The sequence below is a fragment of the Pimephales promelas genome, chromosome 8 (assembly GCF_988280905.1).
Source record: "Pimephales promelas chromosome 8, fPimPro1.hap1.1, whole genome shotgun sequence".
NCBI classification, from domain to species: Eukaryota; Metazoa; Chordata; class Actinopteri; order Cypriniformes; family Leuciscidae; genus Pimephales; species Pimephales promelas.
Window position 1 is genome coordinate 21,302,587 of NC_142776.1, and position 16,151 is coordinate 21,318,737.

The 16,151-nt window shown below is 37.1% G+C and overlaps 1 protein-coding gene across 2 annotated transcripts in view; it reads left to right on the top strand.

Annotated features, from left to right (window-relative positions):
* rab6ba (RAB6B, member RAS oncogene family a) overlaps window positions 1-16,151 on the top strand; it is an 89,510-nt gene that overhangs the window by 60,308 nt on the left and 13,051 nt on the right. The window contains exons 3-5 of one of the 2 annotated variants that reach the window (XM_039691646.2): window positions 713-766; window positions 1,141-1,267; window positions 4,315-4,426. In XM_039691646.2, the coding sequence (XP_039547580.1) occupies window positions 713-766; window positions 1,141-1,267; window positions 4,315-4,426 (293 nt within the window). The remainder of the gene's footprint in view (window positions 1-712; window positions 767-1,140; window positions 1,268-4,314; window positions 4,427-16,151) is intronic. The other variant, XM_039691647.2, reaches the window with a different exon arrangement.

Consider the following 16,151-nt stretch of genomic DNA (forward strand, 5'->3'; position numbering starts at 1 on the left):
TTAACTGGAAATGAGTGAATGTAAATAAGTGAAATGAGTGAATTTAGGCAAAAAGAAACTTAATGTACAGAATGAAAAAAATGGATATTCAATTTGAGAGTGTTGTCAATAGTGTTGTTATTAATGTTTTAAAAAGATTATCTTTAAGTGAGCATTAGATTATGACAATGTAATATAAATGTACAACTAATGAATCATTTTACTGTATATTAAAATATTACTGTAGACATCCAATATTCAAACAATATAGACCAAATAGAATTAAATAATTGGTAAAATTGGTAAAATAAAACAAAATGGTACTGATTTATTGCCCTTTACTAATTTTAATGTGAGGAACAGATATAAATGTAATCTGTTATTAACTAGTTCCTCATCAGTGAATTGTTTTTATTATTATTATTTATTTTTTAGTATATGTTGTTTTTGATGGTCTGGAGCCACACTCTGACAGTGTAATATGTGTAATATACCATAAAGAGAGGCAAGTCCCAGAACAGAGTTATCATGGACAGTATAGCAGTTATTACCCTCATCAAACTGACAGACAGAACCTACAGTAAACCATATTTTCTGATTCTCAGGACTATATCAAGGACACATTTCTGTTTGCCATGCACAGAAAAAGCCATATTTCCACTCAATTTCAGCATCCGATTTTATTTTTTTTTTTTTTTTGTTCTTACATGATGTTTTCCTTCTGTCATTACAGGCAACAATTGGAATCGACTTCCTGTCAAAAACCATGTATTTGGAGGACAGAACGGTAACCATTTTACTATGTTCTAACACAGCAGTAAATCAAATGCACTAGACTTTTGTTTATTCAATGTCAAATGAGAAAAGTTAATACCATATTGAATCTCAAAAAAGTTTTTTTTTTTTTTTTTTTTTTATTACCAGTTGGGTTGCTGACAGTTTCAGTAAATAGCTGGAAGCTCTTGTATTAAGAAAATGGATTGTATCGTCTAGAGATTTCTGTGAGTTTATAACCCAGAAAGATTTCATGACCTTCAACGGGGCAGTCTGGTGTGGTTTTATGAGGTCATGTCGATCCACCTCCTTGCTTGGCTCTGCATATGTTTATGTAATTGTGTGTATATGTGTGTGTTTGAGAGGTTAAATCATTTGACTGTTCAGTTGGGGATCTCTGACTTGCAGGTTCGGTTGCAGTTGTGGGACACTGCAGGCCAGGAACGTTTTAGGAGTCTTATCCCGAGCTATATAAGAGACTCCACTGTAGCTGTGGTGGTGTATGACATCACAAGTGAGTGTCTCACACACACTCGCACACATGCACGCACACACACACACCCCAATGGTCAAACCTCCTTTAGCTATAAAACATTTCCCAGAGGATTTTTTTTAAAGCAGTTAATATGATTACAGCTGTCCGATTTGCCATTTTGAGACGTGATCAATGACGTGCATTTTCTATCAGTAAAGTATGGTATGTGTTACAGGTCTGTCTTTAACACTACAACCAGATAGATTCATCCCTGAACATGTAAGAAGCAGCTGTTGGTCATTTTTTACAATAAATAGATGACAGTTTTATCTATCCATAAGCCCTAGTGTGACTTCTAGAGCCTGAGTATAGCGGTGCACACGACTCTATTATAAACACTGATTCTATATAGCCTAGTGTATAGGTAAAGCAGTCAGTTTCACCTTGAAGCAGAAGCAAGTTCACTGATGTCAGGCTGCACATGAGCAGGCATAAATGCCATAATAAAACCTCATAATCAAAAAGAACCTCTACCCAGCCATCTGCCAACATGGTTGAAAAGTGTTGGTATATAATTACTTTATTAATTATATATTTATTAGTTATTTTATGGTGCACAATGGCTGGAATATGTTTAGTGTATTTTAAAATGAGGAAAAATTATATAACCATAACTAAAATATAAATCTAATCAATAAATAAACACATACACGTTCACTACCTTAATAGTTTTTTATACTGTACAAACTGTATATACTTTCCCCTTACGCTAACCCTACCCCTAAACCTACCCATTACACAAAACATTTTGCATTTTTACATTTAAAAAATAATAATAAATAATTACTTTATTTTTTATACCAGATTTATAAATGAGAACGTAAATGAGAAATGAGAAGGGAGGTTTTTGGAGATTTTGTCAGGTTTTGGTCATTTCTGGTTAAAAATGTGTTCTCAAAATATTTAACTTGGTGTACACACACACACACACACACACCATTTTTTTTCACTATGGTCTAATAAGTTATTATTTTAAGTGCCCCTATTATGCTTTTTAGATATTGCCTTTCATGTAATAGCTGTTTGTGAATGTAAAAGGTCTGCAAAGTTTAAAAGATCAAAGTTATTCTCAAGAACCAATTCTGATCTGAACTATCAAAACGAGTCGTCAATAATTCCAGTCTTACTTCCGTTACCTCATACGTTACAATAATGTAAAAAAAAAAAAAAAAAAATGTTTGCATAATGCCAGCCTATAGTCTTAATTGGGTGACACCAAGCGTGCCGCACAAGTGCTGAAAAATGAGCGTCTCGATCGCCCCCCTGGTGGCTGGTCCCAGTATAGGTCATAAATCCCACCCTCCTCATGAAGTCTAATGGACGTGATAGAAACTAAGCAATCAAATTACACTTCATTTTTTTTCCCGAATATGTTTTCTGTTATTTTAGGTAGTTTTTATTACGCTGATGCAAGTTTAAGTGTTGACAGCTTTTCTAAACGCTTTTCTAAATCAAATTACACTTCAGCTTTTCTAAATCAAATTACACTTCATTTTTTTTCCTGAATATGTTTTGTTATTTTAGGTAGTTTTTATTACGCTGATGTAAGTTTAAGTGTTGACAGCTTTTCTAAACGATGTCACTGAGTGACTTTTGGGGGGATTTTCAGGGGGAGATTGAGGCTTCAGTTTTAATTTCTACATGTCCATAACTGTTTATTTCGCACTGTGTTGTTCTGTAGTAAACTGTACTAACAGTTTCTGCGAGAGAGAGAGGGCGTTCTTGATATTGTGGCTTACTACCGCCCAGAAGCAGGTCCCAAATCGGCACAAGATGTCAGAGCCATATTAGGACTTTGGCGGCTTCACTTTTACCAATGGGAGAGAGTGAAGGAGTGTCATCCAACCTTTTTTACAGGCTGACACGAACAAGGACTACTTTGACCCGCCCTCAAACACTGTAGTTGGTTCAAGAAGATGCCGTTTTCTGCACTGCAAAAGCAAATTCTCGCTGTATACACATTTAAAGGATGAAGATGTGAAGAGTCAGTGGTTAAAATTACCACAGCAATAAAACAGAAGTATAACCTTTTGTTGTATTCCCATTTATTGACGATTGCTTCTCAAATCTCTGCGAGGTCAATGCAGGATTTACAAAAAGTTAACTATTTCTATTTCTTACCCACTGTTACCTAAAACTGTGTCTGTCAAAGCAGATTGTCTGTCGTTCTTACTACTTCGAGTGATAAAGAATAGAGCAAGAATTTGGTTTACAAACTGTCATTGACATTAGTACTTGGCTTACGTATGCATCGATACAGTTCCTGCATATGCACCTCAAAAAATTTGAAATATACATGTTGTCTTGTTTATGGACATACATCAGCATGTGTATCATCAGCAAGTGTAAGGGAATTAGAGTTGAAACATCTCAAAATTTCAGTAAAATCTTACCACTGAGAAATCCTGCTCAAGTCCTGAAATGGAGGTTTGGATTGAATAACTAATTCTTCCTGTTTCATCGATATGTTAAAATGTCTTTACAGACTATGCAATTGCTGAGGATTTCATAAATATGGACGGCAAGGACCAGCCCGCCGCATCACAAATATCTTGAATGGTAAAGCCAGATGACCACGCCCATGACGAGGCCGTGCCTCTGGTCGAATGGGCTTTGACACCTATAGGGCAAACCTGACCCACTGAGCTATAAGCCATAGAAATAGCCTCCACTATCCTTCTGGACAGTCTGTGCTTAGTGACAGAATCCCCCTTGGATCGACCACCAAAGCAGACAAAAAGCTGTTCTGATTGCCTAAACGACACAGAACGCTCCAGATAAATTCTCAGCACCCTAACAGGGCAGAGAAGATCCCCTTCTGTAGAAGGGGGAAAGGGCTAATAATGTCACCACCTGTGCTCTGAACGACGTTGAGAGCACTTTGGGTACATAACCATGTCTGGGCTTGAGGATGACTTTGGAGTCATCAGGACCAAATTCCAGACATGACGGGCTCACAGAGAGAGCCAGATGTGAATTCATTCTCTGTTTTTTTTTTTTTTTTTTTTTTTTTTTTTTCTATACAGATGTGAATTCATTCCAACAAACTACCAAATGGATCGATGATGTGAGAACGGAGAGAGGAAGTGATGTAATTATAATGCTGGTGGGAAATAAAACAGATCTGGCAGATAAGAGGTGAGTTCTCAGTCTTATTCTCTCTCACACGATTTTATTATTAAGCTGCTTAACATGGCTGTTTCACTCACTAGAGTGTGAATCGAAGTTGACAGTTTCATTAAAGAGATTCTCCGTAAAAAGGAGGGAGCCTTTATTTCCGCTTTAGACTTCTGGGAATAAAGTCGGATTTTGGAAGCAGCCCTTCTATTTGTTTGAAAGAGGAGAGGTAAAGAAGCAATGTAAAAAAAAAACACTTTAATAATAATTATAATACATTTAATTTATAGGTGCCTTTATCCGGCCAGGATATTGTCAATTAAAAAGTTTTCAAACTTTTAACCTGATTAGACAGAGGAGCAGAGCAATTCTCTTTTACCATAGAAAAAAAATATATATTTGTCTTAGTTATTGTATTTTTTTAACCAACGAGAATAATTTCTGTTTTACTTGTGTTCAATTTTAGAAAATTACTTGAAAACCAATTTTTTTTAATTCTCTTAAGCACTCTCCAAGAGCAGAAGAGGGAAATTTTGAAGAAGGCTTAGAAGACAGATAAATTTGGGTGTCGTCGGCATAACAAGTAAAATGAATATCATATTTCCTAAAGATGATGCCAATTGGTAAAAGATAAATAATAAACAAAAGAGGTCCTAAAACAGAACCCTGGGGAACACCAGTAACAACATAGGTGGTTTTGATTTAAACTGTTTAAGTTGTACAAATTGAATGCGGTCCGTAAGATAGGAATGAAACCAGCTTAAAGGGTTAGTTCACCCAAAAATGAAAATTATGTCATTAATGACTCACCCTCGCCTAAGCCCGTAAGATCGAGAGCTTTCTTTCCCGCCATTGAAAATGTATTTACGGTATACTGTCCTTGTCCAGAAAGGAAATAAAGACATCATCAAAGTAGTCCATGTGACACCAGTGGGTTAGTTAGAATGTTTTGAAGTATTGAAAATACAATTTGGTCCAAAAATAACAAATACCATGACTTTATTCAGCATTGTATTGTCCGGTTCTGTTTGAACAAAACAACACCAGTGTGAGCGTCCTGCTAAGCATAACCCAGTAGGACAATATATCGTGTATACATTTTCAATGGAGGGACAGAAAGCTCTCGGACTAAATCTAAAAAATCTTACACTGTGTTCCGAAGATGAACGGAGGTCTTACGGGCTTGGAACGACATGAGGTTGGACTAACCCTTTACGTAACAAATCAGCATATTAGAATAATTTCGGCAGGTTTGTGGCTGCTGGAAATGTTTCTTTGCCATCAATGAGAATGCATAAGCATAACAGGCTATTAAACAAATGAAACGTTTAGTATGAAATGGACATTTTATGCTTCACTAGTTCTACTTGCTCAGGGTAAATACAGCTCAGTCGCTTTCTCTCTTGTCAGTTTCCTCTCTCTAACTGTGTCTATCCCAAAGGGAGGTCATTTCATTCATTCATTTCCTTGCTTTTCTTCAATAATACATTGCCTCTAGTTTTCATCCTCCATTGCACCTTCTGAGCAAAGACCAGGTTATCCATACTAATTTACAGCTCTTAGTCTTAGGAGACTTTGAAACAACAGATTTAGAAACAATTACAATTAAACAGAATCTGATTGTTTATCTGTTTGCAGATACCATTTGGTTTTATATTTTATCTAATGCGATGATTTTTGTAAATTTTAAGTGTGGCTTAGGAGTCTACATTTATAATTTTGAGGACACTGTATGTATTGCTTAAATATAAATGACTTATACATTACAGTTAAAAAATGTGGGGTTGGTATGATTGAAGAAGTTATTTGAAATAAGTCTCTGATCTCTGATCACTCTGATCTGAGTGATCTGTTGGGTTTATATTCAGTGAGCATATCTGCAATATATTGAGGTCCTAGCCCACTGAATGATTTATATACCAGTAATAATACTTTAAAATCAATCCTAAATGTATCTGGGAGCCAGTGTAAAGACCTGAGGACTGGTGTGATGAGGACTGATGTGTCGGATGATAGTATGTTGATTTAGTTATTGCTTTGGCATGACTACTGAAACTAAGGTCTGACTCTAGAGACACACCAAGATTCATTTTTAGTTGTTAGACCCCTAGCGTCGAGGTATGCATTCACCTTGAGAACTTCATCTTTGTTTCCAAACGCAATGACTTCAGTTTTGTCTTTGTTTAACTGCAGAAAGTTTTGACACATCCAACTGTTTACTTCATCAATGCATTGGCACAGGGAGTCAATGGGGCTGTAGTCGTTAGGCAATAGGGCTAAAGCTGTGTGTCGTCTGCATAGCTGTGGTAAGCGATTTGGTTCTTTCTCATTATTTGGCTCATTGGTAGCATATACATATTGAACAGGAGTGGTGCAAGAATTGAACCTTGAGGGACTCCGCCATGGAAGTCATGGATGTCCTGAGCTGAACCATTTTAGGACTGTCCCAGAAAGCCCCACCCAGTTTTCCAGCCTGTCAAGAAGTACAGTATGTCGTGATCGACAGTGTCAAATGCAGCACTGAGGTCGAGTAGTACCAGCACTGATAATTTGCCTGTATCAGTATTTCAGTGAATATCGTTTATTCTTTATGCGCCGTCTGTGCTGTGATGCGACTGGAAACCAGATTGAACATTGTCAAAGTATCCATTCAAGCTTATGAATTTGCTTGATTTCTATGCATTTTTTAAACTATAGACTGTAAAAAATTGACAAAGCGTCTGTGACGCCCATAGACTTTCTGATTAATGGTTTTGAGGCCATTTATGCAGGTATGGGCGACGCCATCTTTTGAAAATGGCGAACACAAACATGTTCCTGCATGTCCCTGCTCATTTTTATTGCATTGCCAAATAAAAGTATTAATTTATTTGAAAATAAAACGTTTTACTATAGAATTACCACATTATAAAAGATATTCTGCACTGCAGTATTAATTTCCATTATACTTGTGTCAGTTGCATTTTACTATAGCCTAATATTTTTATATGATATCGTACAATTTGCAGTTCTAATTAGATAATTTCATTGCTGTACTTAAGTTAAATCTAATCTAATCCACAACGCATTCTCACCCCAAGGCGTCACCTTTGACCATGCTTCAATATTTGACGTTTTAGGCGCCCTTTAGCGTCACTTACATGACGCGATCCTACGGCGTCATCTAACTGACGCTAAAGGAAAGCGTCAGTTAGAGGACGCGGTTAGGTTTAGGTGTGGGGTGGGGGTAGGGTACACGCGATCCTAGGGCGTCATCTTACTGACGCTAAAGGGCGCCTAAAGCGTCAGATATTGAAGCATGTCCAAATGCTTCCCAAGGCGTCAGTTAAGTCAGTTAATTAATCCAATCTGCTATATGAGGAATCTGCTACTGATGCACTTACGTAGAAGTCATTTGAGTGGATTTATTCTTCAGATTTTCTTTTCTTGAAAAAGTTTGTTAATGATTCACTTGGTCATTTATGTTTCATGATATATTTCTGTTCATGAGGTCAGAGAGTAAACATGATTTAGCAGAAAAGGAGTTTTTGAAAGAAATTTTAATTGTTTTAAATGTCACCATGGTGATCAATACTGCATGCAGAGGTAGAGCTGAACTCAACTCAACTCAACTCGACTCAATATTGCCATGTGTTTTAATAGGAGCGCAATGCAGCTTTATTTCCATGACGTGATGATGTGATGGAATGTGGCAGGTGGAGGTGGCTGCAGTAATAAAATAAGGGTCCGTTCACACAGAACTAATTTTTCCTTTCCAATGCATTACTTTTTTTTAATAGTTTTTCTATGTAAACACACGCTAGACGGACGTGTATAACCGTTGTGCTCACGTCTTTTGCAGCATCTCAGTAGTGACAAGGCATACTAAAAACACGGCGCTCAAGTTAAAATCAGTTCAACTTTTAAAAAACACTTCTTGACACCTTGCATTTTTTCCCCATTCCACAGCCTATGTCTTGCGTTTTGAACAAACCCAAACAGGCTGATAATGGAGCCAGTTAGCTGTGTGCTAACATGAAACCCTCTGGAAGAGAAAGGGGAGACTCTTCAACTTTAATTTTCTCAACTTTTCTCAAGTTTAGTATGGTGACATCCCATTGCCTATTAAAAATTAAATTACTGTGTTAATGTGGTTCAAAGGTGGCATTCCCCTCAGTTTTTTAATTAACGTCAGTGTGCCAATTCCTCTTGAGCCTTTTGACGGGCATCTACCCAGATAGCAAACAGACATTGAATCAACGTGGAAACATGACATCGAAACAACGTTGATCTGACATTGTTTTGCTCATCGAATTTACGTTGAACCAACGTCAGACGTGTCATTCTTTCAAAACTAACGGAAAATCAACTTAAAATCAACGTTGTTTCAACGTTATGAAAGCAAACCAATTTTCCATTTTCATTTAGCTTTGAAGAATGCTGCGTCTGATGTTGGTTCAACGTTAATTCGATGAGCAAAATCAACGTTGTTTCGATGTCACGATAGACGTCGTTTCCACGTTGATTCAATGTCAGTTCGCTGTCTGGGTAATGTCCAGTCAAATCACAGTGTCTCTCTCTTCTCTCTAACACAGACTGAGACACATACAAACACAGTCTCAACGGCCAATTTCTGAGGTAGCAAACAAGGGGCACTTTCTGGCATTTTAAGGGAATAGTTCACACAGAAACTAAAACTCTGGCATCTTTGACTGATCCTCATGTTTATTTTTAAACATGCAAGACATTTTCATTCCATTAAGACATCAGACTAATACAAACAAATATTTTAAGATTACTAATCAAATGCAAACAAACATTTCATTACATTACATTTCAAATTGAATATTGCTACCCATATGCTTCCATATTAAATAGCCTTACCTTACACTGTGATTCAGTAGTGCAAATTTCCTGGGTGCAAGTTAACATTTCCTCCTCATCAGAGAGTGATTCAGAGTCAGAGTCCACATCAAGGAAAAAGAGACGGCTGCTATCATCAGACACGGCGGATCCGTTCCATTCATGTCAGATGATCCTGGTGAGCTCTGCTGCCCTGTCCTGCGCTGTTTGTTTTGCTGCATGGGCTGTTCACTAGTTCTGCTAGTCCTATTATTATTATTAGCCCATTGACCGCTTCGCAAATCGTCACTATCTAACATTTTCATTATAGTTTTTGTCATTCAAACCTAGTTTTTATTTAGTTATCGTCTCGTTTTCGTCTTTGAAAAAATGTGGTTGACGAAAATAAATACGAAAATTATTTGTCAACAAAATAAACACTGTTTTGAATCTAACGGTCAAAATGACCGTTTGTGGCCGTTCTAGTAGTTTTGGAATTCTGGCACTTCTAGTGTTAAAAAAGATGGACGACGCCCCTTCACTCTTTTCCATTGTAGAGAGCTGAAGCCGCCAGTGTCCCATAGGCGGTGACATCTTGGGACTTGGGACTCTGCGCACTTGCGTTTTTGGGACCAGACATGCGCAGTCGTGAGCAGGAAGTAAAGCCGCAAAATAAAGGCCCCGCCCTCACTCTCACTCAATCAATCGCAAGAACAGGCCCCTGCACTTTTCAGTGGCCTCTGTTTGCTCTGTTCCTCTCCAATGATGTCTGCTGATTGCATTACCTCGTTAAAATAAGGTAAATACAATTACTAACCAGTTACCACAGTCAACATTATGAAAAAAAGTCTGTTGGTGTTCAGTGACTACTTCACACAGAGAACCTGTCAATCATGATGTCACAGCACCGTTTTTACAGCATCAAATAACTAACTAAAAACACTTATTTTAAAAAAACAAACACATGAAATTACATCAACGTGATTTAAGCTACAGTAAATTACAGAAACTATCTTTGTAAAAAAGATACGTGAACTTTAATTTAATTGTTTAGTTGGTCTCACATCCCGTTGAATAACATGGGGAGGCGGGGTGTGTGACCTATTCTAGGACCGATCGAGACGCTTTGGCTTCACTTTTGAGGGCTTGTGTGGAACACTTGTCGAGTCGAGACTGTTTTCTTTATAAAAGTGGACTCATATAAAAGTTTATATGAAGTGGACTGTCTTTATAAAATATCTTCTTATTAAACGGTCTGTACACTTACAAAGTCCTCAATGCTTCGGCTTGCATGTGGGGAGCCTCATTATGCTACCATGTTAGTGTGGGGCTATTTTGGGCCTTGTTAGTGGTATTAACGATTTTTATTTTTCATTACTCCATGGCCTATATACTAGCGTTATATGCTAAACAGTTTTTAGAGATAAAACTCTTTACATTCTATTTTCATGAAAACAATTCTCAGAGAATGGTCAACGTTACCAATGTGTTTTTAAACCAACGGTTAATTTTGCGCCAGAGTTTTCCTTTAAACTTCCAACTAGGGGTGTGTGATAATCACAGTTTTTGATCGTGAACGATTAAAATATAGGTAGGCTACTCTTTCTAACTTCTGTTGCTGTAACTCTGTATCTGCAACTGCGATTGGATGGCTGAGGTTGAAGTTAAATGATTGAAGGCAAATCCTCTGTCACAGTGTAGTGAGTGTGTCCGTGCAAATGGAAGATATTAAAAACCTTGGGTCAGACTGTTGCCATGGTGCCCAGTAATAAATCAGGACTGAGCAACCTGTCAGAACATTTGTCACTGTTTGTGTTTATATATTATTTATGTATTTAAGCAGTGTGTATGTACATATACACTCACCTAAAGGATTATTAGGAACACCATATAATACTGTGTTTGACCCCCTTTCGCCTTCAGAACTGCCTTAATTCTATGCGGCATTTGATTAAACAATGTGCTGAGAGCATTCTTTAGAAATGTTGATATATGGTTGATATTCTTTAGAAATGTTAATATATGCCCAAATTGATAGGATAGCATCTTGCAGTTGATGGAGTTTTGTGGGTTGCACATCCAGGGCATGAAGCTCCCGTTCCACCACATCCCAAAGATGCTCTATTGGGTTGAGATCTGGTGACTGTGGTGGCTATTTTAGTACAGTGAACTCGTTGTCCTGTTCAAGAAACCAATTTGAAATGATTTGAGCTTTGTGACATGGTGCATTATCCTGCTGGAAGTAGCCATCAGAGGATGGGTACATGGTGGCCATAAAGTATGCCAAGAAAACATCCCCCACACCATTACACCACCACCAGCAGCCTGCACAGTGGTAACAAGAAATCTAAAAGAATGGAGTCGAAAAGAAATTAAGGTTTTTGATGTAAACATTCCAGAATTTTTCTCAATGTAAATTCACTTTGGTAACCAAACAGTTCAAGGTGCAAAGACAGTTTCAGTGCAAACTGAAAGGGCTTTAATTGATTCCAGACGATGAATAAAGGTCTTATCAAGTGAAACGATCGCTCATTTAAAAAATAATAATAATAATAAAGTTGTTTTATAAGCTCAAATGGTCGCCTTGCTCTGTTCTGTGATGCATGTTCGTGACTCTCCTGTTCGAACTCGTTTATCAAATCTTGAACAAATCTTTTTCCTAGTCAATTCATTCATTTCGTTCGTTGAATGAACCAAATGACACGAAAAAAAGATTATTTTTAAATATTTGGCTAGTTTGTGTGCTGCTGCGCATCACTGTGTGTGTAAAATGATGACTGCGTCAGGCTGAACCTTGCAAAAAATCCTTGCGTTGCGCTTGGCGCTCCATTGCTCTGGGTGTATGATAGGGGCCATAGACTGAAAACATCACCTTATCTGACAGTAAATACTGAACCGTGATAACACATTTTTCTCAGTTTACTCAAACTACGTTTGACAGAAGAGTCAGCAGCTTTCACACAGGTCTTTCAAGTGTTGCATCAGAGAAACATTTATGTTGTTGATGTTTCTTTGACTACATACTCTTGTGACCCACTTTTGGGTCTTTATCCACCGGTTGAGTAACACTGGTATAGTAACTGTATATAAAAACAATAGAAGTATATGGAATGTCTCCATTTAGATAGCTCTGTATGTGTGCGTGTGTGTGTGCGCCTGATATTGTGTGTACCTGATAAGGCTAGTAAAACCGGAAATCCTTCACCTTGTGTGTTTTTTGAAAATGTAAAAATGCAGAAAGTTTTCTGTGATGGGTTATGGATAGAATACAGTGTACAGACTTATATGTGTGTGTGTGTGTGTGTGTTTAACCAGACAACAAAACATCTTATACTGTAATAATATTATTAGATTATCAGATCTAAAGTCAGTGGGTGTATTGCATGAATTTCAGTCCAGAGGATGTATGTTCTGTCAGAGGAACAGATGGTACTGCACTCTTCCAGACACACTACATGATGTCAGCTGAGATTACATACCCTTGAGCCAATACTAAACAAAAAGAGACGCATTCAGCCCAACCTAGTATATACTGTACAGTACATCCATCTAAAATGCCAAACACAGTAAATTGAATATCCACTTGAAAGAAAATAGAAAAAAAGAAAATATGTTGTGTGGAAAAGCACAGGTAATCAAATTCCAAGGTCAATGTGACAGAAAAGAATGACCAAGATTTAACAAAATATTCATCATTTCATAGTGTTTGATAGAACGTATGTACTTTAAAAATCATGAATGTAATAACAACAGCTTTATGAATAATGGCAGTGACACATGCTAAACCTGTGTGTGCTGTTTCTGTGAGTTTAAGATAGTACCTGATAAAACATTTTTGACTGGAAGATGCACCAAAGAAGGCAGGGAATTTAAGCTGAGCAGACAGTTTGCTCCATCAACATGTATAACTTCTGCTTAATTTCATCTTTCTTTTTTTGACATGAATATCAAAATATTCAACGCATTCTCACCCCAAGGCGTCACCTTTGACCATGCTTCAATATTTGACGTTTTAGGCGCCCTTTAGCGTCACTTACATGACGCGATCCTACGGCGTCATCTAACTGACGCTAAAGGAAAGCGTCTGTTAGAGGACGCGGTTAGGTTTAGGTGTGGGGTGGGGGTAGGGTACACGCGATCCTAGGGCGTCATCTAACTGACGCTAAAGGGCGCCTAAAGCGTCAGATATTGAAGCATGTCCAAATGCTTCCCAAGGCGTCAGTTAGGTGACGCCTTGGGGGTGAGAATGGGCTGAAATATTTAGTTTGTGGCAGACTGTAAAACTTCAACACAGTCACTTTTGGTTTCCCTTTAGGGTTTCAATTGAAAAGTGAAAAGCAGTTTAAAGCACACTCTTTAATAGACAAGAAAGGGGCACGAAAACATATTCGCACAGTATGGGTGGAAATGTAACAAAGCTACATCAAACCATATCTGATGTTCATATCACTCAAATTCTTTAGCTTTGAAAACCATTCATAGATATGCCATAAACCTGACTGCATTTCTGAAGAGACCATGCAATCTCTGAGACTCTGAAATGGAAGGAAGTCACAGTGGCATATCTTTAATGATCAAATTAGTGTTGTAAATGTAGCTGGTATATGAAATTACTGAGCAGTGGGTGGCGTGAAGTCCTCTCATTATTTCTATCACCCTGTTTTTATGTGCATTTTGAAGTATCACATCAGAAATGAGTGTTGGTTACTAAGTAACCCATACCACCGTCATCTGCTTGAACAACTTGATGGAAATGCATCTAATTTGCTTCACGTTTGGGTGGAAAACCAGCTATTATGTCACACTCAGGGATTTCAATTATGAAGTGATAATATTCAGATTAATGTTCAACAAATTGTCAATGAAAAAATTATTATTCCAAAACTATTACCCCAATCTTAAATACTGTACAGTAAGCAACAGTTTATTATCCCTGGTAAATTTGTCAATCCTGTCACATTTGTTATAATTTGAAAAGATTAATTTCTAAAATTCTTCTAGTGATTATCATACATTTAATATATTCGTGTGTGTGTGTTTCTTAAAGTACCACACACGCTTACTTCTTAAAGTATCATAAATTTAGTGTGTGTGATATCAGACAGTTAATTGAAGTATTTTAAATTATTATAAACATTTTATATAAAGGTTTTAATATATTTTAAAAAGTAATTTATTTCTTTGATGACAAAGCTGAACTTTCAGCATCATTATTACTCAAGAAAAGGTTTTATATAGAACCCTAAAAGGTTCTAAAGCGCTACGTATTTGGAACCCCTAAAATGCAATGCATGTGAATGATCACAAAATTCAATAGGGGTTAAAAAATGTAATAATCAATATCACACAAAGAGTGACATTTCAGTTATAATCCTCCAAAAATCAGCATGATTAAAATGTGACATTAAGTTATTACAACAGTTTAATAAACAATAACTTAATTACAACTATAAAATGTTGCAGAATAATGTAATATATGAATGGATAATAGCCTATAAAGAACCTTTGTGCCAAAATGGTTCTTTCTTTACATTATAGAACCTTTTTTAGCATAAAAGTTCCTTTGGAGTTGAGTAAAGAACCCTACGCTATACAGTATATATAGAACCCCAAATGAACCCTTTTTTCTAGTATTCAGTGCCTTCATAAATCATTCTAATGCTGCTGATTTGCTGCTCAAGAAACATTTCGTATTATTATCAATTTTGTATAAAATATTTTTGTGGAATCTGTGATTTCTTTTCAGGATTCTTTGATGAATAGAAACTTCAAAAGCACAGCATGTAATTGAAATAGTAAAATGAAATGTTAATTAGCGGGGTTATGCAAAATGGCTGAAATTTAGATGAAAAACATTTTAGTATCATTTTATAATATACTTTTTGAATCACACACTAAATAACATTAAATCTAATCAACTAATGCAATTAAGTTTCTTTTAAATTATATGTCTTAGGGGCACAAATGGCACCATTTACAGAGGATAAGCTGTATTCTTTGAGAAGCAGTGAGTCAGGAATCCAATTCACGAGTTAAATAAACTCACGTATGTCTCTGGGCTCCTGTCTGTGGAGAGAACAAAGGAGTTTGGCTGGTTATATCATTGCTGTCCCAGCAGACAGAGCTCAGTGGCTTAAGTACAGCATGTCCTATTCCCGTCCCCCTATTCTGAGATAGAGCTGGTCTCCTCTTCAGCATACTCATTTCTCTCAACCACCTCACAAACTCTGTCACATACACACACCAACATGCTTCAGAGCCACAGACATAGATTAATGTCACAAGTGAGTCATACAAATGAGGCTTAATTAATGGGCCTTCCCTTTGTGCAATTAATCAGTTTCAACATCAATTAATTAGAGTTAGATGAGTGAGGGAGGCAATGACTGATGCTGTTGTCTCAGAGCCTGTGCTGTCTGATAATACTTCACCCATAATCTGTGACCCTCTAACCACTTTATCAAATAGGCCTACCACATTTCCATTATTGCTGTTTTCATAAATCTTGTTGGGCTACTGTCAGGGCTGGACAGTTTCGTGATATTGGTTGCCATTTTTGTTGGCAGAATGATTATTTGCCTTTATGTGTAGTCCTGGAAATGTAGCCTCCGTTTCTTCGCTATTGTTCTTCCTGGACTCCCTCCGGCCAGGATCAGTATAGCTGGTCCCCAGCAAGCGTTGTTTTTGATGCTGGTGTTCCCACCATGGTGGCTGTTCTGATATACATCATAGGGCCGTTAAATATTTTTGTGGACTGTGGGGGGCCTTGATATCAAAAAGGTTGAGAACCACTGCTGTATAAAATATCTACATTCTAATTGCATACTATACTGTAAAAATTATTTCATAAGAATGCTGTTCATGAATGCAAAATGGTTACGGCATCTGACCTCAATCCCCCAACTATGCTTCCTTAACCAGCAAG